This window comes from Stegodyphus dumicola, chromosome 9 (assembly GCF_044657685.1).
Source record: "Stegodyphus dumicola isolate Sdum_Otavi_A_Nest chromosome 9, ASM4465768v1".
Lineage (NCBI taxonomy): Eukaryota > Metazoa > Arthropoda > Arachnida > Araneae > Eresidae > Stegodyphus > Stegodyphus dumicola.
In genome coordinates this window covers 150968756-150988215 of record NC_140776.1, presented here as the reverse complement: position 1 = coordinate 150988215, position 19460 = coordinate 150968756, and the positions used below count along the sequence as shown (strand labels likewise).

The window sequence follows — 19460 nt, the reverse complement described above, 5'->3', positions numbered from 1 at the left end:
GCGACCCACAGACGCACAAGCCTGTATGAGAGATACCAAATCGCTCAAAATAGCTGGGAAAGGGCCCGTGCCCCGAGATGTAATTAGTGATGGAAGGTATGGAGTATTGGCGGTCCATTTTCACTCTAGGCAGAAATAAATTGGTTCTGCGACCCGTATCACAGGTCTCCCATTCAGCTTGCCACTTCTGCAGACCTTTTTCTTTAAGAGTTCTCTTGAGATACGAGGGTGGCACTGGAATAGTTACCATCTGTGCAGATATGTTGCTTGCTGCCTCCTTTGCCAGTTGGTCAGCTGTCTCGTTACCCTCGTTGTTAACGTGTGCCTTAGTCCATATTAAATTTACAATTAGTTGAGGATGTGATTGTAGAATATTCTGGAAGTCCGCTACCATTGGGGAGGTGTGGTTATGGTTGACTAGGGCGAAATTGCATCGGTGATCCCGCTGTCAATTGCATGCTGAATCGCAGTGGTAATGGCTATGACTTCAGCCTGGAATGTACTGTTTATTGGTTGAAGATGCCCCTTCCACTCGATTTCCTTGCATCCTCTGTGGTACAGGACGAAGGCACTACATGTACCCTCGTCGAGCTTGGATCCATCTGTATAGTACTGCATTGGGTACCGTGGATCCTGTATAATTTGCTCGCCACTTCTGCTGACGTGAATCCTTATATTTCTTCCCTTGTGCGCAGGGTGCGTCTCCAGGGTATTCCTTGGATGCTCATACTGAACTGGACTATAAGTGTTTCCGCAGAAGGTAGCTTCCTTCTTTAAGTGGATAACAATAGCGTAAGCAGCTTCAGTTTCCACACGTATGTGCAGTGGCATTAGACCAGATAATACCTGCTGGCTGCATGGGCGTTTTCGTGGTTTTCCCCATGTGTAACGTGTATACGAGCCAGTTTCCCTTAGAAAGTCCTCCACGAAGGCATCCCTTCCTTTAGGCAGATAGCCCTCGAGGCTTAATTAAATACACACACACTAACTTCTTCAAAGTCACCAACATTTGGTATCACAGAAAACTTTTTTTAGCAGCGAAATAGCATAGTTTAGTATAGCTTGCTGCATTTATGCTTCATGTTGCTTATGGCTCAGTATATCTTGCAGCATTTATATCCCTTGTTGCTTGACACTGTTATTCTAGTGACACAATCAGTGTTAGGAAGTTTTCAGTTGTCATATCAGAAATAGTAGTCTCGTTCGGCCTAAGCGAATATCTAATCATCATTATTGGTACAGAGAGAAAAGAAATGTCTCTGTGTTACCAGCAGGCAGTTCGATATAATCAGGAATGATATGTATGTAAGAAAATTGACTATGACAACATGAACTTTCAAGAGATACCTTTCTGTAAATGAAAATGAGAGAAATACAGTAATTGATATCTTAATACAGCGAACTTTGCATGACAATACATTCCACAGTAGCGCTTGTTATGGGAACACTTTCTTGATCATAGGCTGTTATAGAAAAAATTCCCAATTCCGGTCCTAAATCATTAAAATCATAAGAGAATTTCATAAGCTATTAAAATCACCAATACTGTTGTAAATGATAGAAATGTGCAAATTAACTTACACTATGTATATACACAAATCTCGCAATTTTTTAACTTGCTTTAAGATGGTGGTGGATGTATCGGCATCATATTTCTTGTACATTTGTATTTGCTTTTTGGAGAAATTCCAGTCTCAAGAATTATTCTAAAGTCTTGAGGAGAAATTATCTAAAATATTCGTCATTTCTCTTTAGCGCTTGAATAGTGTTGAAATAATGCTTGTCATTGTCTTTGAACAAATCAGTCATTCTATTTATTTACCACAAATAAATTTTTGCTTTAAGGAGTGTGGACTAGGTCTAAATTCCATAACTCTACAGTAATAAATACCGCAGCTATCAAGAACTACTCTTTTTATGTTCTTCTCACCAGGAAGAATTTTCTTCTGGACTTCATCATGTTCCAGAGTAAGGAGAGTTACACTTCTTCATTGGTAATGCGATATTAAGAGATGCATTTGTTTGTCCACTCATCTGTTGTGTCTTTTTTCCTTAGTTTACATGCAAACTTGTCTTTTTTATTATTCATTTATTTATGTGCCATTCATATGCGTTGCGTAAAGCAGGACACTTTTTAATTCATACACTTCCGTTCGTTATGCTTAGGTATCGAAGATTCCTCTCGAAAGAAAAAATTCAGTTTGGAAAATCTTTGTTAAGTTTCTGAAAATGTGTGAATATATAATATATTCGTTATTTTCAGTTTATGAAGAAATTTTTATACGTTATTTATTGTATTTTAGTTGTTCATTGATTTCATTAAATTGTATTTGACGTTCTCAGAAAATGTAGTAGTGTATTTCTTCTGGGCATGCTTAGTAATGTCGTAAAAAAACAAAGTTATACACAGTGCTTCTACAGAATTTTGAGATTGAGTTTGTACATCAAAAGTTGAACAAAACAATACTCTTACTTTTTTAGCTTTCTATATATGATTCTTTAAGTCTTTTCGACGCTTGTCATATTCATACAGAGTTTGATTCCTCTGTGGAACTCATCTTTTGAAATACTGTGTAAATCTCTTGTTGCAATGTTTTTTTAATTCTTCAGTCTTATTAAAATAATAACTTTCGAGTTGAGATATACTTTAGGGAAGCGAAAGTAGTCTACAGATGATTCCGAATCTTATTAATAAAAGGGTTGAGAATTGCGGGGACATTTTTATTTCTTGGACACTGTTTGATGAGTGTGGAGTTGTGTTACGGCAAAAAACAAATATTCAGTTGAACTTTTTCAGGCCCAACGTACTGAATTCTCTTCAAACGTCTGTCTATAGCATCTTTAATGTGGAGTTCACTGCCTGTCTCTCACTGCCATATGGCATAATAAATTAAATATACTAGCGTTGCTTGAATTTTCCGCACTTTTGTTTGATCTCTGATAGTCTGTGAAGCACATTTGTTGCTCTGTATGATATATACTAATAAGTGCAGGCTGAAGGATTCCTGCACTGAGTCCATGTTTAAACTTTAAGTTAAGCATGGATATATTTGTGCTGGTAGATGAAGAAAGTTACAAAATCCTCAGTCTCTATCCTTGGGGGCCTCTAGTCAGAATCAGGTTGTAACTTAGACTGTTAACTCTCATGTACAGCGCCCTAACTACCACCGAAGCAGTGCCTCTGATTCCAACCTGGGGGTGGGAGGGGCTGAATCAGGAGAAAAATCTTTTAATTTTATTTTTTATTGTAGACGTTATTTAAAAAAATCAATGAATTAAACTTTGCTAACAATATTTATGTTTTCACTTTTGAACCAGAGAAATTATTTATCTAATTAGTTAAATTCTAATTAAATAAAAAATACCTTCAAAATGTATTGATGACTAACCAGATTATGTCAACCCTGTTACCAGATGCCCAGTAGGCCACCTTATATGAAAGGCTTCTATCCGAAACTAGGGTTTACCAGAAAGCATGACAGAAAAAGGTGGTACTTACGACAATGTTCTTGTAGAGTCCTGCAATCAGGTGTCCTAGAAAAACATTAGGTATAAAAAGGTGCATCACAGTGCGAAGGTAGTGTATTTACTTTTTCTTATCAAGAGAGTGGATTAACGATTATCTCTCATGATGGGTTTCCAGTGATTATAGGTAGTGATCTGCCTGCCTGTATGGTTTACAATGACTATTTCGAGGATTGTTGTATTATCACATCCTAGTTTCTTTGACTTCTGCTACAACAGATTAGTTCAACTGTACTAGTGGTCTTCATCAGCGAACTTTCTGGGTTCTTTTTCCAGAAGAAACCAATCTAAAGCATCTGGAGCCAGCAGACCTATTTTGTAGGAACATAAGTAAACATCAAATGCGCATACAAAAGGCAAGAAAAGAAGTGAAAATCTGCAGAGTCAGCTTAACTCACTGAATTTAACTTCAAGTAATTAGTTTTGAATCTTAAACTCAATCCCAGAGGAATGATGACAAGACTGGTTAGCACCCAGCTTCCTCATCATTTCCACAATATGAAGAATGTCCTTGATACTTACTAAGTTACTCAACTCGATTTTCTTATGAAAACAAATGAAGTGCTTAATGACAAAGCTGTTGATTTTATACACAAGTTTCCAGTGAATATGTGATCAATTTGTCCATCCAAGCCACCTTAAGTTGTGGATAAAGAGGAGCTTAAAAAATTGATTGTATCAAAGGATTAAAAGAATTATTGATGATAAATCACAATTTCCATCGAGTTTTTCTTACGTATGACATCGGGTGCTTAATGGTTCGTGTGATTGTAGCTAAGGCTGAACAATCGTTCTCAAAACTGAAGTTAATTTTTAAAAAAACATTTGAAAAGCAGTATGTGACAGGAAAGGCTCACCAGAATAACTTTGCTCTCAACTGAAAGTAATCGAGCCCTTATTACCTTGATAAATAACATTAATAAAAATTAATTTTGATGAAATAATTAATGAATTTGTTTCTTAACAGTTAGAAAAACAAAGAGTTTTGTAATCCGAGTGTAAAAATAAAGTATCCTAATTAATTTGTTGGCAAACATTTATATTGCATAAGTTTCATTTTTTTAATTTAAGAAGATTAAATAGGAATCAAAAATAACATTTAGTAGCAAACAGCAACAAGACATTTATCGAAATATTTTTGATTTGATTAAAGTTATAAAGCTATTTTAATCAATAAAAATTATCAACTGTAACTAAGAAAAAAGACGTTGAGTTGGAAGAAACAACAAAGAAGGAAACCCCATTATATGTTGTCCCAGAGCCTCCACCTTGAGCAGGTATGTCCTGGTCGTGTGCTTTAACTAAATTAAATAATCTAGCCCAGTCTTGCTCGTTTAAGGAAAGCTGCCAGAAAACTCGTTTAAGGAGGATTCAGCGAGGTGTAAATGACTCAGATGTTAATATCCAAGAACTATGGTGAAATCTTAAAGCTTTGTTTGCAGAAGTGGGCTGTAGGATCTACTACAGTAAAAGTAGAAAATAATAATATACTGGATACTTTTTTTATTTGGTTATGATGGTGTAATAGAGTAACTACATAGTTGAAGTTACGCCTATAAAAATTGAACTGTGTATGCTACTGTTGTTACTCTGCATGCTAAAGCAAAAAAAATTACATATGTCAATATATGTACATATAAAAAAATACCTTCAAAAAATGATAAAAAATTACATATTTTTAAATTTTAAAAATGTTTTCTTAATTTTCCAAATTTAAGATTCATTTTATAATATATTTTGGTTTTACATTAGTGGTTTAATGTATTTCGAATACATTTTTACCAAAAATTGTTTTCTATGTGCAATATTTTCAAATTTATGATGCACGCAACATTTGTCAATTTTTATTTACATATCTCTTATGTACATTTTTAAATTTACAAATTATTTATTTATTTACAATGTTCATTTCATATACAGTATAATAAGGCATATCTATTTATTTAAGGTATAAATTTTTAAAAAAATATAACCTTTTAATCATATAATATGAGTTTTTGTGTTTCGAGTTTGAGGATTTTTATGATCATTTCGACGTGCCCGAAGTGTCTTGTGCCCCTTTTAAACACAGAATTGAAAATCTTACCAAAAATATGCAAGCTTATCCATCTCAATGATTTTTTTTTTTTTCCTTACCAATTGTGTGTGAACAGCATATTTTTAAAGTGCAACTTTTATAAGATATGTTTTTTGTGCTTACTATCATTATAGGTAGGTAATATTATTATTGCAGAAGTGGGGTGTAGGAATTCTCATTTTTGACGGTAGGGAAGTGTGACAAGAATCTTTGGGATCCCATGATCTACCTTAAAATTGTAATATTTTCATAGCCACTAAATTAACTTTGGCATTCAAATTTGTTTTTAAATTCTTTGTTGTTACTGAATGGTAGTACAGTTAAAAGTCTTTAATCCGGACACCCATAATCCAGAATGATCTATAATCCGGACCTCAAAGCTACAAACTTTCTGCGCATGCGTCAATGCGTAATGCGTTCATGCATGCGCATAATACCTTTATGCATGTGCGTGTACGCATGTGCATAATACCTTTACGCAGGCACGTTTAATGTATAACGGATGGTATAAGCTAAGCTAATTATCTATTTCAGTTAATGTTGCAGATTGCATTGTTCCTTAATCTTCTAATTGGATCCAGCTTATTATTTTTTGCAGACTGTTAGAACAATTTTATAAAAGTAAGCTTGAACTTTCGATTATGTCAAAAAGAATTTCCGATTCTGGAGCTGCCAAAGGCTCTACAAAGCGAAAGCATGTTTCGATGACCATCAAACAAAATTGGAATTGCTGCAAAAAATGGATAAAGGCGTATCCTTTTTTTCTCTAACCATTCCGAAATCTGTTTATTAATTTCACGCTGCTCTGTGGGGGGGGGGCAGCCGCGGCACGCAATGAACTGGAAGTTGATCTATCAGCACTATCCTTATCTTCAGGGCAGATGTTTTTATTTTATTCGGCTTATAATTCCTTACTAAATGTAGTATTTCATCTCGATGTACTCCGTCTTTGATATGATTTAAATCAAATTCCTCGTCATTATAAATATCACGAATACACATCAAATAGTTTTCTGGTTGCAATTTTCTAATTTCGACTATGCGTAATGTATGCTTTACGCATGCGTGCGTTGAAAGAAATTTTTAATAAAGTAAACAAATAAATATTAAGCCTTTTTTTTTTTTTTTTTTTTAATAGATTTGACCTTTTCTTGACCTCAAATCATCCATGGTATTTTCAAAATGTAGTGTTTGTCTTTTAACTGTCTTACCTTCATGTCATTTAAGTCATGTTAGGTATTATTTTGAAGCATCACAAGTTATAACATAATATTGAAGCTGATTTGATCATCTTCGTGGCAGTCTTACTGTGTCAGTGATCTATTTTGTCATGCTAATACCTGAAGATCCTTCTGAAAGATCTTTAAACTTTCAGAAGGCAAAACAAAAGGGAACAAATTAATTTGCTCCTTTTAATTACTGGGTGTCTCATCTGAAATCTCTGAATTCTTTATTGTTATTAAATTTTAATAGACAGATGCTGTAGTCAGCCACATCAGGGGATAAAAATAATTTAAGCAGTTCTGAAAACAGTGTTAGTTGAAATTGTGTTGCTTAAAAGTGCAGAGAGTGGTACAGGAAAGTACTTGTATGTAAATTGAAAAGATGATTTTCTCTGGCTGTCTTTGATATTAAATTTTTTATTCTTTTTGTTTTTTAATGAAATTCAATAGATTTTATATTTTATTTTCTAGATTCTAAAAAAACTATGACTGGTGCTGTACCATCTGGAAACATGGCCTCAACAGCTGGGGTTGGTGTAGGAGGTCAAGTATCTGATCCTATGAGTGCGCTCAGAAGCATGGCTGGACAAGGCAGTGGAGGGACTGTTACAATTCAGCCCCAGCCTGGGCAAACACAGATGACTGCCTCTCTTCTAGGTTCTGGAGGCACTATAAGTCAGATGCCAACACCACCACAGCCACAGCCTCAAATACAAGTACAGTCGTTAGGACCAGGAATTAATCCAGCTACTGGTCCAAATGTTGTGACATCATCCATCAATCCTCCTGGCATGAGCCCAATGGTTATGCAGCAAACCCGATGTAAGATTTTTACATTAAAAATTAATGTACATTTTTTTAAAATTATAATTCAGATGAGAGGAGTAATATAAATATTTTTCCCTTTTTCTAAAATAACATCAGAACTGTAGCTGAGAGTTGTTATGACAAGTGTACTAAAAAATACATTCAAAATTTCACAAATATAATGCCCAGTTATTATATTTTTGTTCTTAGGCAGTATGAAACAAGCTTGATTATTCTTAATATAAATTTTTTTTTGTGCTATCAAAAATCCAAATTTTAGTGAAATATACATTTTATGCAATATTTTGCCACCTACTATATGGCCAACCTTTTATCTGTTTGTAAATTTGCATGGAAACAGAGCATAATGTTGCCAAATCCTGAACATAGAAGTCTGCAATGACAGCAGATTTTTGTAACATTTTAATTTTTCATTTAAAATCACGTCACATGCAAATACTCCTCTCTTGAGATAGCAAGATTGGCTATCTGCCACAGCAAAGAATTGATTAAAAGATATTCAAGTAATTTTAATTTTAAAAAGTTATGAAAAAATTAATTTTTTAACAGGCCAGAAACTGTTCATTAAAGTGTATATATTTTTTCTGAAACCATTAGTTTTTTAATAATTTGCATTTAAAAAGTACTTTCGACAATTTTTCATATTTTGGGATCTTTAAAAAAACCATGAAAAAAATCAATTTTTAAAATACTGAGGTGGATCATGTGTCTTTTGAATGATGATATAAAATTTTAAACTGTGCAATGAAAATTAGTGTCTCTGGAAATAAAAAAGTATAAAAATTTCATTTCATTTTCATTCATATGCAGCCGAGCGGCACAGAATATAAAATAACAATAGTATCTTGCATATTTGAAGTAATCTGGACTGGTTAATATACTAAATTTTAAATTATGCCAATTTTTCTTACAGTGAGGTTTTCTGAAATTATTCACTTCGTATTTTAAAAATAAGTATACAGTACTATTATTAACATTTCAACGAACACTTTTATTTATTACAAGATAAAATTTCAGTTTCTTTCTTCAGTTCAAATAAACTGTGCAGCATTTTATTTTGCATTAAAAATAGTCGTGAAAAAAGATTGGAAAGTAAACAAACTTCATCAAAATTTACACACATTGTAAAGTTTTATCAAATGTTTACATGCATTTTTATGAAACATTAAAATTTTCATAAAAAAAAAAGTATTTTAGGCTTATTTGTGATAGTCCTATAACATTATCATGCCAGATATTACTCAGGTAGAAGGGAGGAAGAAAACTTTGAAAATCAAGCTTTAGTACCTACTAATGGCCAAGCGGTAAAACAACTGAACCTTATTAGTTCATCGTGGATTCAAATCCTTGTGAAGGGCTAGCTGTATATAGTATTTTTATAGTTTTCCCCAGATACTCTAATGTAAATGTGAGCCAATTTCTTTTAAAAAAATTTTCCACAAACGTATTTTTCTTTTTAGGGCTTACAACCCATGTGTGCTTTGCCATCATCAAAATAAACTGAGAATTCAGTACAGTAAACCCTTGCTGAGTGCAAATTTGTGTAAAGCAATTTCACATATTTGCATATCTTAATGGTTTCCATTTAACTTACCCGTTGTTAGAATTTCATTCATATGTGGTTCAACATTCATTCATTATTGAGTGCTTGCTTGCATCAGCTCTAGCCAGAAGCTGTTAGCAATTTTAAAGGATTTTTCTTTGATTGAAAATGAAGGCAAAGACATCGTACAAATCACAAAATTGGTGGTGAAAGATTTTCAGATATGGAATGAAGAGAAATCAAAGAATTAACTGAGAAATGACAAGTGAAGAATGACGATCGCTAGTTGAAAGTGAAAGCAGTGATAATGTAAAAGAAGATAAAGCATCTTTAATGTACAAGAAGTTAAAATTTTTTTTTAAAAAGGCATAGGAACTTTCTGATTTTGCAGTGAAGTAAAGAGAAAAGACGTTAGAGACGTTAAAAAACTTTATACTGCTTATCACAAAACTTTTAACAAGTTGCACTAATCATTGTTCCAAGCAAATACTACAAGCTTTTAGAAATAATTGTATCATTAAAAAAGTATAAAAAAGTATTAAGCAGTTATAAAATTCCTTTCAATTGACTTATGTATTTTGGTTTTTCCTTTTAATTACAGCAGTATTTAGGTTAGTTTAAATTATTCACTTTCTTTAACTGAATCATACCTAACACATATTTTAACTCTGCAGATTGCAGTTTTGCTATATGCACAATGTGTTAATGATGCAGCCCATGCATTTGGCAAGATTGACTGTATTGCTAATTATCCATTTCATCAGCATTGCTGCAGTCTTTATTGTTCTTCAGGTCTATGTTGCAGATGATTTCTTTATCACTCAGATCTTAAAAATTTGGTTCAGTATGTTTTCTATGTTTAGTCATTCTGATATGTTATCCTTTTACTCTTAGAAACATGGGTAAAAAGAGTGAGATGCTCATGATCTATTGCAAAATTGGTTACGTGTGTTCAGAATTTGGTGACTTTAAATGCTGTCAACTTTTCACAGTGCAACGAACTCACATTCTCACGTGTGAAATATAGTATTTATATGACCTGTTCGTTTATATATATATATATATATATATATATATAAATACCATGTAGAATTTTGTAATTTGAGTATGATATTAATTTATAATTTTGATTATGTTTTTTTTTTTTTTTTTCCCTCAAGTAAATGGAGTAAGTTAATTTATATTTAAATATTCTAAGTGAAGGCAAAGAAATTATACAAATCATTGGGCATTCAGTGTACGCTTTTCATTTACTTCAATGTAAAATATAACTAAAAGATTAATGTTTTGTGATCTTTTCACATTGTTTTCAAAGCCTCGTACAACTTGAATGACAATCTGATAACAGATGAGATACAGTGCCACCATGGAAGTTAATTTTCAGTGATAACATGCAAAATTTAAATCTAATAACTGTCCTATGGTATTGATGTTGACAAAATTTAAGCTGTAATTTTAGAAAATGCAACTCTGTAGTTAAGTCATCTCATAAATGAAGAGAAGTAGTTAATTAAAAATGCATTATTATCAATAAATGGTGTTAAGTAACATATCATAGATCGAATAACAGAGCAAATAAAATACAAATAAAACTAAAATACAAGTGAAACAGCAATACCTGATTTTAACTGTCAATATTTAACTTTATAATTCAGTAAATACACTCACTTCCAAAAGCACGGAGAGGAAAATGCTAATTTCCGGAAGCCAATCAGAAATGAAGAGGATGCAATTTGCTGCAGAGGTAGGTGGAAGTATGCAAATATGTTAGGTAACAGCCATTCGCGCTTTCATGTCAAGAAATATGCAAAAAAAGGTAGTCTTATAAGAAGCCAGCTTTATGGAGCGTTACAGAAGTTGATAGTAAGTGCTGATAGAAGGTGTTTAAAACTTTCGTACAATTTGTTTTCAAGATATACGTGTTTCTATGACTTTCAGAAGACAAGTGGAAGATTCTGAGCACTGGCGTGCTATGGGGCGCATTGAAGCAGGACAGTCGATCACAGACGTTGCTCTTTTCTTCGGCGTTCATCATTCTGTAATTTCACGTTTATGGAAACAATTCCAAACCACACAGACAGTTGTCTGAAAGCTCGTAGCCGGTTGCCCAAAGTTTACGACCCCCGCTGAAGATCGGTATATTGCTATTGTAGCCAAGCAGAATCGCAGAGCGACCTCCACACGTGTGACATCTATGGTTACAGCGTCCATTGTTAAGGCGATATCTGCAGCTACTGTACGCCGATGATTGCATATAAGTGGACTGTACGCCCGGGTACCTCGAGTTTGTGTTCCTCTATCCGTCCAATCAAGAGGGGCACGATTACAGTGCTGCCAGGAACATGTCAGTTGGAATGTGTCTGACTGGGGCAATGTCATGTTTACTGATGGGTCAAGATTTGCTCTGGAGCCAGATGACAAGCGTATAAGGATATGGCGTGAACAACGAACAAGCAATCAGTCCCTAAACATCACCGAACATAACGCATTCTGAGACGGAAGCATTATGGTGTGGGCAGAGATTTCATTAGGATACCACACCGACCTGCACATCTTTAAACGGGGTTCTTTGATGGCTGTCCGGTATCGAGATGAAGTCCTAGAACCCATTGTGAGATTACTATTGTACGCTGCAGCAGTTGGCCCTACTTTTGTTTTAATGGACAATAACACACGTCCCCATAGAGCTGACATCATTGATGACTACCTGGAGAGTGAAGGGATTGCATGTATGGTTTGTCCAGCATATTTGCCTGTACTTAATCCCATTGAAAATCTTTGGGATGCTCTTGGCCGTGGTGTATCTTCACGTTTCCCACCTGCAGCCACTCTTATTGAGCTGGAAACTGCTCTACAACAAGAATGGGGATTGCTTCATTCTGCGGTGGTTGACCACCTAATTGAAAGCATGGTCACAAGGTGTAAACTTTGTATACAGATGAGGGGGGATCACATACCCTATTAATGTCCTTTTTTTTCATTTTATGCTGTTTATTTTCACTTTATACATAATTCTGTTTAAGTCTCCAGTATGTCATTATCTGATAACTTACAAAAATTTAATATTGTTTTCATTTCTGTATGTAATTATTGATTTTGTTTTATGCATAAATATATATGCTACTTTCCTGCCGAATTTTGTGTCAATCAAAGCAGTATTTGTTGATTTTTTCGCATTTTACGTCTTCGTGCTTAACTGTTGGAAGTGAGTGTATACAGATAACTATAACAATTGTTATGTCTCACCCTTCCCCCAAATTGCTATAGAATATTGTTAAGAATACTAAATCCACGTTGCTCTAAATTTGTTTCTTCATAATTCTTTTTTGATACATTAGTTTTGGGTCCTGGGGTTTTGGCATCTCAGCAAGTTCAGCAACGACCACAAATGCTTGCTCCAAATGTTCAGTTATTACAAAAATACAGGCAACAAGTACAGCAAGGTCCTCCACCAAATGTTACAAGTACTCAAATTGTAAGTTGTTTATTAAATTACTATTGAATTTTATTTGTAATTCTGATATTAAAAAATTACTTTTTGAATAAGTAACAAGATGTAAATTGATGTTAGTATAAAAATTCGTTTTTTATTTGCCTGAAATATTTTTCATTTTTCAAATTAAAAAGGAAGAATAGTTTTTGTGTGCTAACAGTATCCTGAATTAATAATCTGATTTCCTGCATTACCTATAACATCCTTCCATCTATCTATAACTTACTAATAGCATTTTTATAAACATTTATTTGTTATTTTTAAAACATTCTGTGAGACAAGAGTTTGACTTCCTGACAACTGCATACTGTTTACTATTTAAATGGTTCTTTAAATATTAAAATAAACTGTAATCCATTGAAGCAGTGGCAGAAGAATATAGAAGGAAGTGAGAATTTCCCAACCAAACTCTGGGAGTTATATATTGTTTGAAGTGCAGATGGTGCTTGGCATTATCTTGATTAAACATCATTCCCTTCTATTTCATTGGATAATCATTTCATTTTTAATGTCTGTATTGGTTAGTCAAGTGGTCGATAATAACTGCTTGCATGTATGGTTTCATCTGACGAAAGCTACTTTTAATAAATTACTAGCAGGCTGCAGCTGAAGCAAAATTTATGAGTTTTATGTACATCTGAAAAGAAAATGTATGAAAACATTTCAGTATGAATGAAATCAGTTCATTCTTTCCAAGAAACAACCGATTCTAAATAATTTTTTGTTGCCAAACCAGGAAACAAAAACTTCAGGTTAATACGTATACATATGATGTCATGATTTTAATTTAATGTAATGTAAAAACTTTTTCTCGATATCAATAAAAAAATTAACTGAGCAATAACATATGGTGTCAGTTATCTTAACCTGAAACAAAAAAGTTTCCAATAGCTGCTATTTATTTAAAATGCTTAACGAAAAATTTTCGACAATCAATATGCAATAATGTACTTTCTTCTACATCAGTCAAAAGAGTTACATTATAGGGTAATTTTCTTTCACTGTTTATATAAGTCATTTAATAAAAAAAGTTTTAAAAAGTTTTTGTTAACATCTTAGGCAGTCCAGTACAACTCTTGCTTATAACCAAACTTTTTTTGAAAATTAATGAAAATTTTACATAAAAGAAGTTCTCTGAGTCTTTTACTAATTTTTAATGGCCTTTTTTTTTAGCAGCTTGGTTGTAATGTTGTTTAAAATTTGGGGCTTATAAATCAAATTTTTTTTTTTTTTTTTTTAAATTTTGTGAAAACATGGTTCATTTAAATGTGTTAAAGCTTTAAATTGATGTTAAAAAATACCATACCTTATTTTAAAACTTTTATTATTTTTAATTTATATTCTGAGTTTGATCTGATCCATGACTCAGTTATGTTTTTTAAATCGGTCAGATGCAACTTGGCAGTAGCTGCATGGATAAAATTGCTGATCACTAAAAATTCAAACTAAGCTTGAATCTCTGCAGACAGGCTGGTTATACGAGTGTTTTTGTGGCTTTTTCAAGTAAAAGTCTATTTTTCTTAGAAAATCCTTTACCAAAATAGTCTTCCTGTGAAGAAAGTAGACTTTGTGTGCTTTCCCCTTTTTACTTCCATGTATGAAATGAAGGAAGTATTGTAACTGTAAAAAATTTCAGTTATCAGATTTCAGAGTTTTTTTTTTTTTTTTTTTTTTTTTTAAGTCCAGGCTTTGTCCCTCGGGGACTATTGTTTTTGTTTTGCAATTTTGCATCGAATCACTCTGAATGTCTGTTTCACTTTTCAGACTGTTGCCACCAAATATTATCACCCTGTATTATATTTGACGATATTAAATAATTGAGACTCATGCATAAATGTATGTATGTTTCTTGCATTGTGATAAAACAACTGCATCTAATTTTGAATAACGTAATTCTACTGCCAATATGGGCATCTGGAAACCCAAATTTGAAATTTGTTTTACTATCGATTTCATGTTTTGTAAAAATTTAACGAAATTTTGATTAACAAACTCAAGGATTTCAAAGCAAACAATGGCAATGTTGTACAGAAAAAGCATTTTTATCTCCAGTGTGTTAGACTATGTAGGGGAGGAAGTTCTAAAGATATGCTCAATTTAAAATTATTTTGTGGTATTGCTCTTGAACTGAATTTTATGGTTTAAATGCGAAGAACATTATATTTAATCAATAAAGGTAACAAACAAAATGTTAAAAAAAAGCCACTTTGGACGTAATTTAAAATCTGAAAATTTTCAGTTTTGGGAGGAAGGGTTGTTTGTATGTTTTGTGTGTGTGTGTGTATGACGTGTTCTGTGGAAATTTTTTCTTTAAACGTATGGGCATATGTATCTTGTTTAACTCAATAATTAATCGCAGAACATTGAAATATTATTTTGGGGACTGCTATAACATCTAGCTACACACTTCCCTGTACCGAAAGTATATTTATACTCATTTCCATTACCCAGCCTTTATTTTTGCAATCATTGGTCATAGTCATATAATTCCAATTACAAAAGTGTTTCATGTTTTGATCATGTCAAATTTTTAAAAAAAAATAATTTTAGACAAGTAGCGAGATCTAACTTTTAATGTGGTTTCTTGGTTCACATTTGGGAAATTTTTATACTCACTATCAAAAATACAAGAAGTTTGATTCATGTACGACAAAAATTGATCAGAATATAATTTCAGAATTTGCAGTTTTTGATGTAATTTCCAACTTACTTAATTTAGAATAATTCTAGGGAATAAGTTTAAATGAAGTGCAGCAAAAAGTGTGTATAATATAATAGGCCATACGAGGAAGTCACATCCGCATTAGATTGTTCTAATCAGACTTTTTTGAGTTAAACAAGCAAAAATTAGTTCTGTGTTTTGTACCATAGTTTTTGAAAATTTTAAATTTATCGTATAATGTCATATAGAGAAATTTAGCAAACATATATAGTTTTTATAATTAAAGTTTAGATATAATAAAAATTAGTTTTCAAATATTTCTCCCTTCATTACAACTGTGATGTAATTATTGCTCATCAAAATTGAGATTCACTATTTAGACAGTCTAATTTTTTTTAACAAATTGCTAAAACTTTAAATTATAATTCTTTGTCATTCAATCTTTGGTGTTGCAGAAAATTTAAAAGTGCTTAATTTAGTTTTGATTTTCTTCAGTTTGAATGTAGTGTAGTGTTAAATTTTATAACTTTAATTTTACACTGAGGCATTTCATATTTATTTTACTATAAATCAAAATCATGTAATTTTCTTTCTGCATGTAAATAAAATTTTGTATTATTTAAACATATTTTTTTATATCTTCCGTGTAAAAAATTAAACATTTCAAGCATCTTATTAATTCCAAATTGAAATCACTTCAACAAGTCATATAAACTATTTCAAATAGAATATTTGTTACCTCTACTATATTAACTGATCATATTTGCATATTTTATACCTTTTTTCCTCATATAACAATAATATCAGTTACAGGATATAGGCAGTTAAAAATTAATTAAATTTTTCTTTGTTTGATTTTTAAATTTTGCATTATTTCCTTAGCCTATGCAAGGAAATTTCAATGAAAATATGTTTATGCAGTCTCAGCAAAGTCCTCTCTCTTCTCAGTTTCAAGGTCATAGCCCTGCACCTGCCACAGTCAGTTATTTTACTAACTTTTCTTGTATTTTTATAATAATATGACCTTAATTTTGTTTTCAGTAACATTTATGTCATTTCTCCTTTCTAACAATGATTTATATAAAAGTTTGTGATTCAGTTATTGACTTTGGGGATATTTTTGGTGCTGGTATATATAAGAAATTAACGTATTCACTAAATCCTTTACTCTAACTAATAATCTGATGTGTTTTATTTGTTTTGTTTTAGTGTACAAAGAACACTTTTCTAAATATTTTTATGCTATTTTTTAATTGCTATACGTACACTGTTTTATCATTATTTTTATAACAATGCACATACTATATAACATATTAATTGAATAAAAAGGATTTTGTATTAATTAGACACTTGTGACACATATTTTGTGGAATGCACCTAAAACAATATCATAAAATTGAACACCAATTATTGAAAAAAGCATTTGCACAAAATTACTGCTTTTTTTGTAACAATATTTTTGCGGTGTTGTGAAACATTTAACTTTATATGAGAAACAGTTTTTTAACTCCCGACTGATATTTCAAAATGAACCTGTAGAAAGTAGACAGCTACAGTCAAATCCTAAAAATAATCATCCATTTTTCAAAAGAAGGGGGGAAAAAAAACCTTTACACAGCACGTTGGAACTGTAATCAGCATATCATATCATATATCATTCATGATAAGCTGAAATTCCAAGAAATGTGTACTAGATAGGTACACACAAGCACTTGAATGCTTGAAATGGAAAGAAATCTATTTGATGCTTGTCAAAAGCATCTGCATTAATATGAGGTTGATTAAGCATTTCTGCTTGCATAGCAGCATTGGGAATGAAAGCAGGATACACTTCTGTGAACCAGAACAAAAGTGGTCAGAGCCAGATTTAGACTTGATAAGGCCCTAAGATATTTGAGATAATGGGCCCTTTATAAGTCTGTTAAAATATATTTTAACACTATTTATACTATATTTCCATTTTTTGAGGGGTCCTAAGCTATAGCTTGTGTAGTTTAAGGTAAATCCGGTCGTGAAAGTGGCAAAACATATTCTGAACAAAGCCTTGTATGTCAGATTGAAGAAGTTCATGCAATGATATATTGGCAAAATCCATATGACTTTTCCTGCTTATTAATGTGTACCCAAGAAGCTAATCGTACTTTGTAACATACGAGGGTTGTTTTTTAAATAACGCCAATTTGAAAATAAAAACCAAATTTATTTTCAAATTCTACGTACATTTCTCTGTTTTTCAGCATAGTTGCCAAGCTTGTTTAAACCCCTATCATACCTTAGAACTAGATTTTAAATGCCCTCTTCATAGAAACTTGCCACCTGCTCAAATAACCAAGAGGGAACGGCCATTTTTACGTCTTCGTCATCATTGTAATGGTTGCCGCCAACATGCTGTTTGAAATAGCATAAAAGATGAAAATTGCTCTGGACTGTAGGGAAGGGGTCCAAAACTTCCCAGCTGAAAGAGTCTAATAAAGCTCAGGTCTAAGCTGCAGTGTGAGGCCTTGCATCGTTGTGGAGTAGCAAAATTCCCTCTATCAGCATGCTGTGTCTTTTGTTTTGAATCGCTCTGCATAACTTTTGCAGGGTGTAGCCGTAGGCTACCGCATTTATGGTGGATCCATGTTGCTTGAAATCAACCAACAAAACACCTTGCTTATCCCAGAACATGGATGCCATGATCTTGCACTGGGACAGGGTCTATTTGGCCTTGACCCATACAGGAGAATGTGTGTGTCTCCACTGTTACTTCCATCAGGGCGTGACATGTGAAGCCCACATTTCGTCTCCCATTATGATCCAACTCAATATGGCATCATTTTCTTCATTATAATGAGTAACAAAATTCAGCAAACACTCAAATCTTGTTTTTGTGTTCCTCCATTAGGAGTTTAGGGACCTATCGAGAGCACAGTTTCTTAAATCTTAATTTTTCAGAAACAATCTTGTACATCACTGACCTAGACACTTCAAGAAATTTGTTTGAAAGAGCACTTATGGTGAAGCATCTGTTTTCAAAAAATTATTGCTTCACCTGAAGCCATCATATCACCTGTGATCACAGATGGGCCGCCGGAACGAAACTCATCATGGACATTGTCACGGCCAGCTTTGAAGTCTCTGATCCACTTACGCACTTTGCCTTCACTCATGGCAGTAGCCGGAAACTTGGCAAATCTGCCAGTGAACATCTGCAGCAAACAGGTTTCTTGCCAACCAAAAAACGTATCTCTGACAGTAGCTCTCACAGGGCAAGCAATTTGAGCATTTTAAAAACACAGAACAGGCCGTACAGGTTATCTACATAACTGCAACTCAGCACAAGTTTGCAAGGAATGCTGGGACATGACACAAGAATACAAGAAACTCAGAAATCAACTATTTGTCAGAATTGGACAGGTTGTTGAAGGAAGGGATCTTCTCTGTGACAATTCATATGCTGCTAGATAGCAGGGGTTTTGAACCAGAAGGGAAATTACTCTCTGTGGGGAGGAATTTAATAGTTACAGGAGGAAGAAAGTCGGCCTTTTATTTACCTGGTTAGTATTTAGCTTTAGTTGTGATTGTAAAAAAATTGCTTTAATTCAAATTTTGGCATTTATCAGTATTTTCAATAATTTTTCTTGTTTAATATATGAAACACATTAAAAAATAATCTAAATTTAAATAAATTTATATGTATTTTTCAATTTTTTGGAAAAAAAGGGGGGTGATGATCATCTAGCAGTGATAAAAGGGATACATTGGGAGGGGGAATTTGAAAACCACTATGCTAGAGAAAACAGTAGTGACTGTTTAGAAGTTCTGAGTTCATTTTACATCCTCCATATTCATCTAGACTTGCCATCATGTTTCCATATCTGTGGGCCTGAAGGACATGCTGAATAGAACAAAGTTCCAAAGTATCCATCATGAGGTTCAATCAGTGGTGCATGAATGTCCATGCTCCCATGTAATTCTTTTCCTGCAATATCTATGCACTTATCAAGTGTTGACATAATTATATTAAATAATAGCAAGGACAATGTTATTATTTGTTTTTGTTATAAATACACTATTAGCAAAAAATTGTGACTTTCCATTGAATGCATTTTATAGAATCTATGCTATAG

The 19460-nt window shown here is 32.9% G+C and overlaps 1 protein-coding gene across 5 annotated transcripts in view; it reads left to right on the top strand.

Annotated features, from left to right (window-relative positions):
- Positions 1-19460, top strand: part of MED15 (mediator complex subunit 15) — a 196389-nt gene that overhangs the window by 158491 nt on the left and 18438 nt on the right. For 4 of the 5 annotated variants that reach the window (XM_035351291.2, XM_035351293.2, XM_035351295.2 and 1 more), the window contains 3 exons: positions 7297-7647; positions 12535-12671; positions 16234-16329. In XM_035351291.2, coding sequence (XP_035207182.1) covers positions 7297-7647; positions 12535-12671; positions 16234-16329 — 584 coding nt within the window. The remainder of the gene's footprint in view (positions 1-7296; positions 7648-12534; positions 12672-16233; positions 16330-19460) is intronic. The other variant, XM_035351292.2, reaches the window with a different exon arrangement.